Source organism: Tiliqua scincoides, chromosome 2 (assembly GCF_035046505.1).
Source record: "Tiliqua scincoides isolate rTilSci1 chromosome 2, rTilSci1.hap2, whole genome shotgun sequence".
Taxonomy (NCBI): Eukaryota; Metazoa; Chordata; class Lepidosauria; order Squamata; family Scincidae; genus Tiliqua; species Tiliqua scincoides.
The window spans coordinates 230,561,245-230,575,856 of record NC_089822.1 but is presented as its reverse complement, the minus strand read 5'-3'; the positions used below and the strand labels follow the sequence as shown (position 1 = coordinate 230,575,856).

Sequence of the window (14,612 nt, the reverse complement as noted above, 5' to 3'; positions counted from 1 at the left end):
GGCCCAGAGGCTCATTGGAGACTGGGGTCTCCCAGTGGGCCGATTTGGGAGCCCCTGACAGCTGCAAGTGACCCCTGGCCCAGGGTTTGGTCACCCCGATCTAGACTGTGAACTTCAGTAGCTGCATTTTACCAAACTGAAACCCTGCTGTTCACCTAGCATCTTGTTATTCAGGCAATTATTATTTAAAAGATGTATACCCAGATTTTTCTCTAGGGAGAAGTCCGGGGTGGCTTAGAGTATCTTTTTCTGTATATCAATTGCGCATTTGAGAATACTTTAAGTACATTGTCCCTTTGGTTTTGAAACTGTGCATCCAAACTTTTCTGGTTAGAGATGCTGACATTGTCAGCTTAAACTATTTGTAAAGGTTTTTGAACTTGGTTTTTTGCTTACACAAGCATATGACACTTACCTTGAAGGCATAAATTTGAAGCATCTGCATTTTCTAGCTCCAAGCTTAGTGATTTGCTTAGAATAAAACTAGAGATTAGAGAACTGTTTAAAAGTAGAATTTTGAAATCATAGCACCTAATGCAGTAAGTCTAATTGCTATCTAATAATTGAGTGAAACATAGGTTTAAAATATATTCACAAGTATGTAGTACAGCAACTAATACTGTAGGTCTCTAGCTGTCTGCTGTTTCAAAGGTCAGGTGACTGCAGTCATAAGTGTGGATTACAAAATTCATGACTATTCTGACTTTACATGTGTGGTTAAAACTAAGGAAGTGTCAAATGCTGAAAATTGAATAAGAGTTCAAATAGAAGCTAGCAAAGTACAGAATGAGAAATCCCCGCTATCTTGTTCCATAGGGAAATGGAGACTGATTTAGTTTGGGCAACTGAATTGCCAACCCTGTTTTTAATTGTTTGAAGGTCTATAAAGCCTAAATGCTGATTTAGGCCATAGGAATAGTTTTAAAAAATCAGTTACTGTTTGCACACTAATTTCTAATTTTCTACTCTAGAGATGAAGCAAACCTGATAATTTTAATGAACAAAGGAGACTGACTGACAGCTAGCATTTTTCTTTTCTTTTCACATCCTGATACTGGCCTTCCTAGCCATTAGCATGTTGGTGTTTTTGCTTTCCATTTTGGAATTCTTCTTTTGAATTCTGTTTGGCACAACAAATTTTCTTTGTTTTATTTAGAACACCATAGAGATGTAAAACTTCAGGAAATTTTGAAGCTTGGAAAAAACCCCAGTTTTTTCCTGGAATTTTGGAAAAAAAAATGGAAATTTTTGGAAAAATTGAAAAAAATGCTATATTAGCACTTTTTTTCTTTTCCCGATTGAAAGTCATTCTGTTACTTTAGGAACATAAAATATGACTATGGACAATTTGACTTGACATAAAATTATCACAACTAGCATATTAAAAATAGTGTATCCAAACAATTATTACAAACAGAATTTACTGTTTAAATAATTATTTGTAATTGTAACAAATGGAGCAACAATCTCCTGAACCGTATACTAGTTTATGTGGAACAGACAAAAAACCTCCACAAAACAATTTTTAAAAATCCAGAAGTAGTAATTATTCATATTTCCACTCCACAGTGTTAAATAAAAAAAAAAAAAAACCCATTCTCATAAAAATTGAAGAGGGGGGGAAGTGTATAGAAGGGAGTGGGACTAAGTTTCAATGAATGGGCATGAAATTTCATCAGAATCATTTTCTGAGCTGTAATTATCAGTATCAGTTTCAGTCTCTGCTTCTGCAGCTACTCTGTTGTGTCTGTCATTATCACCGTTATTATGGACTTCCAAAAACTGAAAGTTTACCCAGATTCAAGCAAGCCTCTACCCTTTCACATGTCAGTTTATTTCTTGATTTAGTGTGTTTCCAAACATAGACTAGATTTTTTCACATGCTGCAGAAGATGGAGGAATCTGAAGAAAGCGAGATGCAAGAGGAGTCAGAGGCTGTGTTGTTCAAACACCTTACCACCATGTTGCAGGGAGAATATGTTTGGCAGAATCCCACATTGCATTCCTGGACCAAATCCCTGAAGATGTTCTATATTCTGCAACATTTGAAAATACCTTCCCAATGTGAAGTCCTAAATGTGATGCTTGTTTTGTAACCCACTCAAACGCAGTAACAGTGATATCATCATTTCTGTTTCCACCTTTGAATCTTGGATCCAGCAGATTTGCAGCAGCATGAATTGAATGGCAACAAAATTCTTCCCTTTTAAAAATAAAATCTTTCACTTTACTTTCTTCTATAGTTGTAAGTGGAGATATGCTGAGATTGTCAAAAACAGTTGTTTTTATCTTGGTCATTAAATAAGGATCAACGATCTCCGACACTTTCTTTTGATACCGAGCTAAACAAACGCGTCGGTAAAGCAGCTACCACGTTTTCCAGACTCACAAAGAGAGTCTGGTCCAACAAGAAGCTGACGGAACATACCAAGATCCAGGTCTACAGAGCTTGCGTCCTGAGTACACTTCTGTACTGCAGCGAGTCATGGACTCTCCGCTCACAACAGGAGAGGAAACTGAACTGAGCGCTTTCCACATGCGCTGCCTCTGACGCATTCTCGGAATCACCTGGCAGGACAAAGTTCCTAACAACACAGTCCTGGAACGTGCTGGAATCCCTAGCATGTATGCACTGCTGAAACAGACGCCTGCGTTGGCTCTGTCATGTCGTGAGAATGGATGATGGCCGGATCCCAAAGGATCTCCTCTATGGAGAACTCATGCAAGGAAAGCGCCCTACAGGTAGACCACAGCTGTGATACAAGGACATCTGCAAGAGGGATCTGAAGGCCTTAGGAGTGGACCTCAACAAGTGGGAAACCCTGGCCTCTGAGCGACCCGCTTGGAGGCAGGCTGTGCAGCATGGCCTTTCCCAGTTTGAAGAGGCACTTGGCCACCAGTCTGAGGCTAAGAGGCAAAGAAGGAAGGCCCACAGCCAGGGAGACAGACCAGGGACAGACTGCACTTGCTCCCAGTGTGGAAGGGATTGTCACTCCCGGATTGGCCTTTTCAGCCACACTAGACACTGTGCCAGAACCACCTTTCAGAGCGCGATACCTTAGTCTTTCGAGACTGAAGGTTGCCAATATATATATAAATAAGGAATTTCTGACAAAAGTGCACTATCTGATTCAGATGCAGTGATTGCTGCAATCACTTTTCAATTCAATCTCTGCAATCACTTTTTCAATTTTTCAGAAAAAAACAAGTCTTCAGGAAAATAACAGAAAAAACCCATTTTTCTGAATTTTTTGGGTTTTTTTTCCTGGGAGTTCACATCTCTAAGGATTCAGCTAGTGATCTGGGCAATTGATGAGAAGAGTCTTGCTGGATCAGACAACAGGCCCATCTAGTCCAACTTTCTGTATCCATGAGCAAGAGGCACGTGCTGCTTCTCTGTGCTGCTTGTGGATAAGACCATTAGAGCATTTGAATTGTAGGTTGGGCTATCTAGCATTCAGCTTTAATTGTTGTGAGATGTCTTTGTGCTTCATGGAGTTCTTAGTGTGTGGTCTTCCAGATTCCTTGTCTTCAGATGTCATTGCAATTCACTGCAGTCCAGGACTTTCTTTGTGGCAAGAGCTGTGCCAGTCCTTCTTGCGCTGCCAGTCATCCTTGGCCAGACATCCCGTGTCTAGAGAGATCCTGGGAGCACTACTAACCTGCCAAAAGGAGCAGGAGTTCCCCCTGAAACCTTGCCCTTCTGAGGGCAGGGAGCTTCCTGGTTTGAGCATATAATTCCTTGTCCCAGCATTCACAGGGGATTTTTTCCGCATGTTCTACAGTTCTGTTCAACCAAGGAAGTGGGGTTCTGCCAAGAGGAAACCCCTTTTGAAAGAATGGGTCTTGTAGTAAGCATCCAATAGCTGAAGCATTGGGTGGGATGCCAAAATACTGTATAATATGACCAAAAAAAGGTGATAACACTGCTTTGGGGGCATTCTTGGAAAGAAACCAACCTGTAAGTACAAGCACACACACACACACACCCCATATCCACAGGGGATCAATTCCAGGTCCCTCTGTGGATATGGAAATCTTGGATAAGAGGGGACCCTGTAAAAGTACAGTGATTTGCTCCCACACCCCTTATAGGAAGCTCTTGTTTCCTGTTAAATTTCTTACTGTGTTCCTCCAGCGTGAAGGCTGCCTTCCAGCATGTTGCATTCGTGTTCTGACCTCTGTTAAAGCAAGAAACACGCCTGCTTGCTAATAAAAAAATGGAAGATAATAGGCATGGAGAACCATGGATACCAGCTCTGTGGATGCAGGGGGACACCTGTCCTGTCTTTTTTGTGTTATAAGATGAGAACTTATTCCAAGATGCTCTGAGTTGGGTTATTTGTATGCAGAATATGAAGCAGACAAGTATCAGTAAAAGTATAGGCCCTCACAGTGTGATCCAAACCTTACCTCTGAGGGTGGCTGGGACTGGCCACGGTGATGTAGGCCGGATCCCAATCCCTGGCCTGAGTGGTGTTACTTGGGCTGTTCGGATCTGCACCCATGAAATTGCGGGTGCGGATCCAGGTAGCCTTGTAGGGCTGCCTGAGGCATTGCTTGGGGTAAGGGGAAGGAAATCCCTTACTCTGAATTGTGTCCCAACCAGCATAAAACTCGTGTTAGATACAGTGCAGGCCACTTGGCTTGTCTGTTCTAGCACAGGTTAGGATTGCACCCCCATTTGCGGATTGGGCCAAGCGATTAGCCAGTGCGTGTAAATAATACAATCCTCAGTATAAGCATTGATCTAGTCTTGTTCTGTAATTTGCATTTTATAGTCTTTAGTTCTCAGGTTTGTCTTTTTTAAAGATAACCCTCCCCAGGAGATTTAGCTTGTTTGTCTTAAAACACACAAGTGATTGTGCCAATTCCTTTTGTCAAAGTTTGACAAATTTAACCTGACCTGGAGACCTTCACAGAAAGGAGCAGGCTCCATTTTCTGCAGTGCTTTGCTAGACCCTAATCAGAGAGCTTGCAGGTTTTGCTCAGTGGTACTCTTTACTCTCAAAAAGCTTGTATCTTACATATTGCAGGGAAAAGAGTGTGTACAAGGCAGCCTTTGAGAAGGTTTCAGATTGATGCTTCTTGTCAAGGCATCTGTACATGAGTGGGGGTGGAAAGCAGACTATGATGCCTAAACGTGTTGAGCAAAGATGCGGTACTTAAATCTAGAGTATCATGGTCCACACCAGGGGTGTCCAAACTTTTTGGCAGGAGGGCCACACCATCTCTCTGACACTGTGTCAGGGGCTGGGGAAAAAAAGAAGAATTTACATCTCAAATTTGAATAAATTTACATAAATGAATATATTAGAGATGGAACTTACCTGAATGAATGGAGGTCTTGCAGTAGCTGAAGGCCTGTAAAAGGCCTAGAACAAAGCAAGGCCGGTCTTTCCTTCGCTGCTGCTGCTGCATCACAGATGTGAAATAGCAAGCAATGAAGGGACCCCTCATCTTACAGCTCATGCAAGAAGCCAAACAGTCGCCCTCACGCTGAGAGCAGTTGCGTTGGGTCAGCACAGGCTCCAGCAAGTCTCTGGAGGGCGAGAGGCTCATTGAATACTGGGGGCTTCTTGCAGGCCGAATTAGGGGGCCACAAGTAGCCCCCTGACCTGGGTTTGGGCACCCCTGGTCCACACTAACACATACTGTAGTATATCAGTTTCAAAACTGTCTTAAAATATTCTCACATCTAGACTTATCCCAGAGTTGATTTTCAAGTTTGACATCTGGAAATTATGCAACATGTGATGCTAGCATTGCTTCCTGTGAAGTATATAAGTTCAGGTTCTTCCAGATACTAACTGCCCTGTCACCCTAGGGGACTGGGAGTACTGCTTCTTGAGTGATAACTAATTTTAAATAGATGAGATGTTCTCTCTCAGTTGGCTAATAGTTTCTTAACATGTTTGCGGGCAAATGACTGTTTGGGAGTGGCATAATTAATTTCCAAGGTAATGCTGGGAAGCCTGAGAACACTTTCCATGCTTGCTTCTTAAATTACACACCATATTAGAGTCATTGCCTGTGATTCAGTACGTGTGATCATCCCTTCCCTTATTCCTCCCATTCTATGGTTTTGGGCCTTGCTCATGTGATACTTGCTCATTGGTTGTCTTATAACTGCATATATTGTCCTCTTAAAAAGAATGTTAGGAGATGCATGAAATCTTGGTTAGTGTTTTCCTACACTTCTGTCTTCTGGAATTTCAGCATAGGAGAGCAAATAGTTGGCATGTATTTTGCTAGAAAAGCTAATTAAGTGGCTTGTGATCTTTTGCCTATTGTCCTACTAAGTGTGCTCTTTTTTCTTCCTCAGTCAGGTCAGTTTAGTGAGGATATGATTCCTACAGTGGGCTTCAACATGCGGAAAGTTACCAAGGGTAATGTCACAATAAAGGTATGTATTCTGCCCTTGTGAAGGTAAACTAAGCTGCTACCACTTTGAAAGGAATGTCGTCTTAAAATATGAGATGTTCAGGTCAAAGTCAAAAGGAATATACTCTTATTTCAGCATTCAGTCTGAGGCGCTCCATATATATAGCACCATGTTTGTATTATCTGTTTAGAACTGTTAACCAATAGGAGTTGTTTAATACAAGTACACGTAACCCTTGAGTGTTGGGTCACAAATGTAGGGTGAGAGTGTCAGATATTCAGTTCTGTTTATGAAAGGCATGATATTTCAGCCCAGCTAAATACAACTGGTACTTGACAATGTTCTAAGGTAAATATTACTCAGGAACGGTTGAGGCCACTATACTGTACTTTGTGGAAAGAGTTGAATAGCCTTAGAAGCTGTTTTGGTAGTATAAAATATTATAGGAAAAACACAATTTAGACTGTTCTGTTCATTTTGAAAAGGTTTGGGTAAATATGAGTGTATGCATGACTAGGACACTGCAGGGTAAAGTTAAGCCCAGCAGTGAGCATTTGCTGAAAAGCTGCAGAGTTGCAGGGCCTGGTGGGCCTGTTGCATTTCCTAAGTTGCCCGCAACATTCAGGTTAATTGGAACAGACTTACTTGCTGCTCGATAGGAGCAGTGTTGTTTTGTATAGATGGGGAGCAATCACTGTAATTGTTTAGGAAGCTTGTTGCTGCTTTTATATTGCTCAGTTAATTTGGATGTAAGCCTCTCTGAATAAATAAGCCCTCCTTTCTGTGTTTCAATAGAAGTAGTATTAATGAGAGAGCTGCTTTTTATCTCCTCCAGGGCTCCACTTAGCACATTAAAAATGTTTTATTTCCTATAGTATGTATTTGTTATAACTTCTAAAAGTTTTGATTCAGGCTTCTGGCATAATTGTTTCTTGTCCCTTCAAAGATCTGGGATATAGGAGGGCAACCGCGGTTCCGAAGTATGTGGGAACGCTACTGCAGAGGAGTTAATGCTATTGTGTAAGTGTAGACTTCTTGTGGCTGCTTTTGTTTGTGTTTTTGTGTAGTGTGGATTCTTTAGGTATCTTGCAGAATCCACCCCTAACTGTTTGAATTGTAACAATGCATTGGAAATTGAATCTCGCTTCTTTGAATGGCTTCTTTGACATGGCAATTTTTATAATTCTCGAGACCGGGGTTCTCAATGTGCATCGCAATGCCTTAGGGCTGCGGTTTTCAAACTCTCTGGGAGTTTGAAACCGTAGTAAGTTCTTGCAAGGGAGGGGTGGGAGGCAGCTGGGACAGGGGAAGGCAGCGATGCAATCCCCAGGATCGTGCTGCTCAGGGGGGCTGCAGGGACTGGGGTGCACTCACCAGTCTCTGCAGCAGCCTTCCCGGGGTGCAGGGAGCCCTGTGCGAGCGCCTGCAGGGCTCCCCAGGTCAGGGAAAGTGAAAGTGGAGCAATTGTGCTTTGCCTCCACAAAACCAGAAATGGAGCGCGATCTTTCCACTTTCACTTTCCCTGACCTGGGGAGCCCTGCAGAGGCTCACACAAGGCTCCCTGCACCCAGGGACGGCTGCTGCAGGGACTAGTGAGTGCACCCCAGTCCCTGCAGTCCCATCAGAAGTGAAAGAGGAGCAATTGCGCTCCGCTTCCGGTTTAGCGGAGTTGGGGTGCGATCGCCTCACTTTCACTTTGGAAGCATCGGGGAGCCCCGCAGACAGTTGCGCAGGGCTTCCCGCACCCCCGGGAGGCTTCAGGAGGCTGTGGTAAGTAGAGCCAAGCGCCTGCAGCCACCTGAGCAGCGCGATCCTGGGGATCACGTTGCTGTCTCCTTCCTGCCTCCTGGCTGCCCCCGCCCCTTAAGGTCAAAGAGGCCAGGACCAACAGGCTGAAAACCTCTGCGTTAGGGCATTGCAGCACACTCACAGGGGCACTGCAGGATGTCCCCAGTGGCCCCTCCAACCTGTTCTCCTAAAGCTAATAAGATTTGGGCACTACCATCTTGAATCTTGCAAGATTTCCTGAGATCAAAGATGGTGGCTCCTGGCTGAGGAGTTTGCAGGCATTGCAATTCTTGCCTTGTTCCCTATTTCCTCACCTGGCTTGGATTCTTGGGCTTCTGATAATTACAACTGTAAAAAATATATTTATATTCTAGTGTTTTACAATGTGGTCTAGTTCATATGAATTCCTATGAACTGGTTGCATCACTCACAGGAACAAATTCTTTTAACAGCTATATGGTAGATGCTGCCGATCGTGAAAAAATAGAAGCATCTAGAAATGAGCTGCACAATCTACTAGACAAACCCCAGTTACAAGGAATTCCTGTGAGTAGTAATCATTTTGTGTGTGTGTGTGTACACACCTGTTTTTTTAAAAGTATGGCAGTAACAAACTGTGTGCCCGCCTATGAAGAAAGCCATTTAGAAAATAAGAAATGCAACTTTGCACATGCTAAAGTTGCTTTCAAACATTAGTCACACTGAGACCTGTTCAACTTTTTATATAGTGTTGCCCATTCCATACTCTTAAGTGCTATATGCAAGTCATTCTCATGTGCTAATATCAACTCTTGCTCAGTTTTTGGTACAATGAAATGGATCCTCTCCTAGAAGTTTCTACAACAGATGATGTTGTACAGAAGTGCACCAAAATATATGGGGTTGCATCTTACATTTAGTCGTGATTTACTACTATTTGGATAAAATCATAGAATTTTCTCATGTTTCCCAGAGTGCAAGCGTCTAGCATGCAAACCCACTCAATATGTTTCATCAACCCAGTGATTAAGCTGACTTCTGTTTCCATATGAAAAATGGAAAGAATGATTTTGACCTTCATGATTAGCGTTCAAGATGGAGGTAGAACTAGCTAGAGACAATTAAGTTCCCTAAATACTTGGAATTTAAAGTATTTAACTAATGGTCTCCAAAATACCTCTAGAATTGTGTATTAGTGAGTGCTTAAGAATGGCTGTGCCCATGCTTTGCCTCTGTAAGTTCTCTGCATACAAATGCTGTTGCCTACACATCACAGGTCAGGCGATCAGGCTGGTTATTATGGTGTTCGGCCTGCTGCTCCTGCACTGCTACCTGCTCCAGGGGTAAAGTGCTATAGTATTAAAAGCTGTACTATGAATGTGAATATAGCACCCTCTAGAGTGGCATAGTACCATAGTTTAACACTTGTTGGCACACCTGTCAAAAATTGACTACTACTGTTTTAGGTTGACTCTCTAAATAAGATGCTGGAATCTGACTCCTTCGTATAGTTTCTCATCTTTAACTTGTATTCAGCAAATAAATCTGTCTTGTCTTTTTTGACCAGGGCAAATATATTCTATTTAAGAGTGCCATTAAATATCTATCTGTTACCTTTCTAGGTTCTAGTACTTGGAAACAAAAGAGACCTTCCTAATGCTTTGGATGAAAAGCAACTTATTGAAAAAATGTAAGTGCTACACAAATGTATTTATACTGTTCCTCTCTAATTGTAAAGCTGTTTTTTTTTTTTTTTTAGAATAACAGGCATATTGTAAAAACCAGTTTCCTACTGTAATCACTCTTGTAGGAAGAGTGGAACAATAGCTTTCCAGTAGTTTATGTTCAAATCACATAGCTTTTTTTCCTGTTAATATGAAAGGAGTGCTGTTCAAATAGTTAAGTAGGCACTGCATGGGATTGTCACCAATTTCTTTCTCTGCTGCTGCTTTTCAGGAACCTGGCTGCTATTCAAGACAGAGAAATCTGCTGCTACTCAATTTCCTGCAAAGAGAAGGACAATATAGGTAATTAAAATCCAGAAATGCTACTTGCTACTAGAAGCAGAAACTGGATGCCTAGGGCTCTGTTCTCAAATATGCAAATCTCCCTTGATGATAGTGTCTAAGTCTGAAAGCTGTGTTCAGATACTTAGCTAGCATCTACTATCGTAGTACATTTCATAACTTCCAATTTTATCTTTAACGTTTCATACAGGTGAGAAACTCAATATTGCTAATGATGATCCTGACCTAAAATTATGTAACTCGTATCTAAAGTGAAAAGGTAGTGTTCAATCTCAACAAGGCTAGGAAAGGTTCTGTGGACAGTTTTGGATGGTTTTGTGTATTTTCATAAAACAAGCAATAGTTTAGAAAGAGTGAGCAAAAACAATCCTATATCTGATGAAATGCAAGTCCAGAGAAGATTGGTATAAAGTATCTGCTGTTGGGCAAGGTCTGGTAGAAAACACTTCCAGAATTGTGCATTTCCCATTATGGACACCCATCTACCTGCTGCCACCTTGTAAATTTTGTGTATGCACAAAATGAAATATAGCCATAATAGAATTTAGGGGAAAAAACTCTTAGCTTTTATGGGCTATAGACTGAATTATTTGGAAGTACATGATGAATGAGCTTCATCCCTTTATTTTCTTTGATGGTCAACTGCTGGACCTAGGATATATTAAAAGCTAATTAACCAATGTTTCTCTTTCCTAGATATCACACTTCAGTGGCTTATTCAGCATTCGAAATCTAGAAGAAGCTGAAATCGTGCTGTTACCCCTCCTCCAGTTGGCCATAATCTCAACTGTCTACTCCCGCCATGATGAAATGTTATCCAGGATAGTCCTCCTGTATCCAAGGGATTGCCTTTTTCACAGTTCATGCCTCATGTGCACTGCTGAAGACTTGTATTCCTACTTCTGTCATAAAGAATTGGCTAGAGCTGTCATGAATTGTGCAAATGTTTTTATTAAGTTCATCTAAACAGTGGCAGTGGGTGCTCTTCTCTCATCTTCCCCCTCCTACCCCCAACCATTAAACCATGTGTTTCTGCTCTGGTCTTCCTTGACCAGGATTTTATATTTGATTTTCAGCAAATTTATTTAATTCTTGTACTTAGTGGCTCATTGAAGATGCTGACACAGGACAGCACAAGGATTCTAGCACCATTTATTGTGCTTATGAAGCTTTTCAAACACTGTTTAAATTGGATACTAATTTTTTTCTCTCTGATGCATGTGGTAGATACTGTTAAAATGTTTGCAATGGAGAGTGCCAGACACTAGAAATTAAATCACTAATTACCATAGACTCTCAAGTTTTATTCCTCCCAGTGAACTGGAATGTCAGACTGTTGAACTCTTTTAAAATCTGTGCAGGCCATTGCTAATAATGATACATGGGTTAAAATTCTTAAGGGGTAGGGAATAGAGTATTTAAAATTAAAGCTTTCAAGGATTGGAAAACATGATAAGCAGGTGAAATGAATGTAATCTCAGACTAGATTTTAAAAAGACACTTTTTCTTTGAAATGCGTTGCAAAGGCTGTGCAGCTCCATGATGCTTGTGTGTCACACTAACTCCCAGCACAAAAGGAATTCTGTATCACTGTCTGGTTTGTCCTTTTCTGTTTATAGTTTAGCTGTTCACAATTGTACTTGGTGCTAGGAAACACCTAGGATATTGTGACAACTCTAGGTTTGCCTGCTTTCTCGGTGTATAATCATGTGTAAAATTCACAGGCTGTAAAATGTTAAATGGTGTTGTGAAGCACAAAGAATCAATGAACTGATCCTGTTTCTTGGTTAGCTTCTACAGCATAGAGGTGTATGAACGGAAAATTGTAATGCTCCTTTTGTAGCTTTACCTTCTTGGCAATGTCAATATTTAAAGGGATAGATTTGTTGAGGCTGACTCTGTTCATACAGTACTGTTGATGTAGCCCACTGTATGCATATAAATATATGGTACACCTGCTTGTATTTCCCCTCATTGTGTGGTGGCTTTCTTTTAAAGCAGGACCTGCATGTACTTAGATGCTACACTTGTCCTTGTTTTTAACATGAGTGGTGAATTGTAGGGGCATGTTCGTTCCTTATGTGCCTGATCCAGTCCAAAGAAGATTCTTGGAAAGACATTTCATACTGGACCAAGCATCACTCCTCTAACAGCCACAGTGTGATTTTCCTTTGCTACCTTTCATGTATGGCAAACTCCTCTAGCTTTGTACAAGCATCTTTGTTGCTCTTAAGGGCTTTCTGTCACTAAGTTTCATATCATGCCTTGGATGTGACAAATCGGTCCTGTGCAGACAATGAGAGGTAAACAAAATCGGATCATGCAGTGGCTGTAAACCTAACCTAGTTGTGAGCTTGTATGAAATTACAACAGGTTTGCCATAGGTATGGACCAAGTTAACTAATACACAAATGTGCCCCTGGGCAACCAGTTTTGCTTTATACTGCCATGGCCCTACTGTTCCCATACAAGCTGCTGCACAGAAGTATTGCCTCCATTTGCAAACTGACCTTGCATTTTTAACTTCATTGTGCTTCAAAAAACCCTGTATCCTTGCTGATGCTGTAGAAAAGGGCCGATAACTTGCTGTTCTAGTTATCAGTTCAACATGGGCTGCTACACTTAACTAGAGCAACTCTGCTTGTGCCTAAAATAAGGAAGCTGAACTAGATTGTGAGAACCAAACTCTGTTTAGGTAACTGGCCTATTGCTGAATTCAGTATATCTGGTTACTTTGTACGTACATCACTGCTTTCAACATCTTGACATCCAAAAACTGCTATCAACTTTTTAACCTGTGCATTAATCTCCGCATGTGAACAACTTATACATTTACCAAACTCTGTAAATATGTGAATTTTTTTTTTATTTAGGTGGATTGCAATTTGTTGGTTTATTGCTCTTTAGCTTTATCTAATAAACTTGCATTTTCAGGGTCATGGTGAAATGTATGTCACTTGACTCTTCAGAGTTTGTGTGTTCTTGAAATAAAGCAAGAGTACAACCCATTTGTAGATGGGTTCTTGTACTTCAGGTTTAAGCAGATATTTTAAACAGTAGCTGTCACAGTGCCAGTAGCAGTTTGAAATTTTGTTTGGGTTCAGAAGTTCTCAAAAGGCTGCACTGTGTCCACCAAAGTTATTGTTGCAGTATCAGCTTGATCACTTAACTGTTACCTATTCACAAAGTAGAAATGTGCATTCCTGTACTACCCTCTTCCTAGCAGAAATGCCTTTTATCTGTTCTTACGGAAGAAATTGCTTACCACAGAAGTACCTTAAACTTTCTGCCTTGATATTAATGGCCAGACTGGAAGAAGTACAATGACCTCTGCCAACTGCTTAAAGTTCAAGTGCAAGTTTCCTCCATTAAACAAATGTCCCAGGCCAGAACATTTGTCTGAAGACAATTTTCTCACTTTTTGTATGTAAATCTTGCTACACAAACTTCTGACAAAGAATTCTTGCTCAGAAAGAAATAGTAAGGGACCTGGCATTATCAGCAAGTGCTGCTGTCTGGACTGTTATCCACTGACATCTGCATAGAGTCAAGGCTCTGTAGCTTGTAGTCAAGCCCCAATACTTAGCAGAATTTTAGTGGAAAAAAGCAAAGTGCCTTGAAAGAGTCCTAATTTGCCCCTGGCAAGTTTAGACATTCTGGCAGGGCTTGAGTGAGGAGCACAGTTTTTTGGAGTAGTATTTGACCTTGGGCATAAATATTGTCTACCTAGGACACCAGAGCAAGAATTTGAATCTGGCTTCTGCTTTTATAACTGTACCCTACCTTTATTAGTGGGTTAAGTGTTGATATTTTAAAGGAGTAATAATATTGTGGGAGATAGTCTTGCTGGTCTTCTAGAAAACTCTGCTGCATGGCTGCAGATGGCAATTGCCATGGTCAAAGTCCAGTTCAAAGCATTACATTTTAGGATGCTTCAGTGTGCTTGTGCTTCAGTGTGACTTTGATATTATGTTGGGCGCTATGATGGTGGGCTATAACTTTACAGCATGACATTTCTAAGGAAAGTGCCCACAGGATTGCAGCCTTAGTGCTACTAATGTGGAATAAGGATGCTTGATGGTCATAACTGCAAAAGCCTAGATCAGTGTTGCAGTGGATTAAGGATGAATATCAGTACTGGTTGGTAAAGGTGGGGATGGGGGAGTACAAAAGGCTAACATTCAATAATGGACTTCGGCGAAGGCAAAACAACCCCTGTACATTGAGAAGATTTAAATTGATTATATCAAGGACTGGGCCTAGAGTGACATTGAAATAACATGTCAAAGAGCAAGATGTTTGAAAAGCTGCCTTTGAGAAAAGGTAAAGACCCTGAAGTTTTACTTGCATAGAAGTAGCCACCATGACCAGTTCAGTGTATGTGATGGGAATGACTTTGGGTTGCAGTCAAATAGTACACTTTCATTCCTAGT

General features: G+C 41.2%; 1 protein-coding gene across 1 annotated transcript in view; it reads left to right on the top strand.

Annotated features, from left to right (window-relative positions):
- The window catches only part of ARL8B (ADP ribosylation factor like GTPase 8B), a 34,105-nt gene extending 20,975 nt beyond the window's left edge, over window positions 1-13,130 (top strand). The window contains exons 2-7 of the mRNA XM_066616704.1: window positions 6,326-6,406; window positions 7,332-7,405; window positions 8,626-8,719; window positions 9,775-9,842; window positions 10,109-10,179; window positions 10,876-13,130. Coding sequence (XP_066472801.1) covers window positions 6,326-6,406; window positions 7,332-7,405; window positions 8,626-8,719; window positions 9,775-9,842; window positions 10,109-10,179; window positions 10,876-10,925 — 438 coding nt within the window. The 3' untranslated portion in view covers window positions 10,926-13,130. The remainder of the gene's footprint in view (window positions 1-6,325; window positions 6,407-7,331; window positions 7,406-8,625; window positions 8,720-9,774; window positions 9,843-10,108; window positions 10,180-10,875) is intronic.
- Window positions 13,131-14,612: the final 1,482 nt, after the last annotated feature.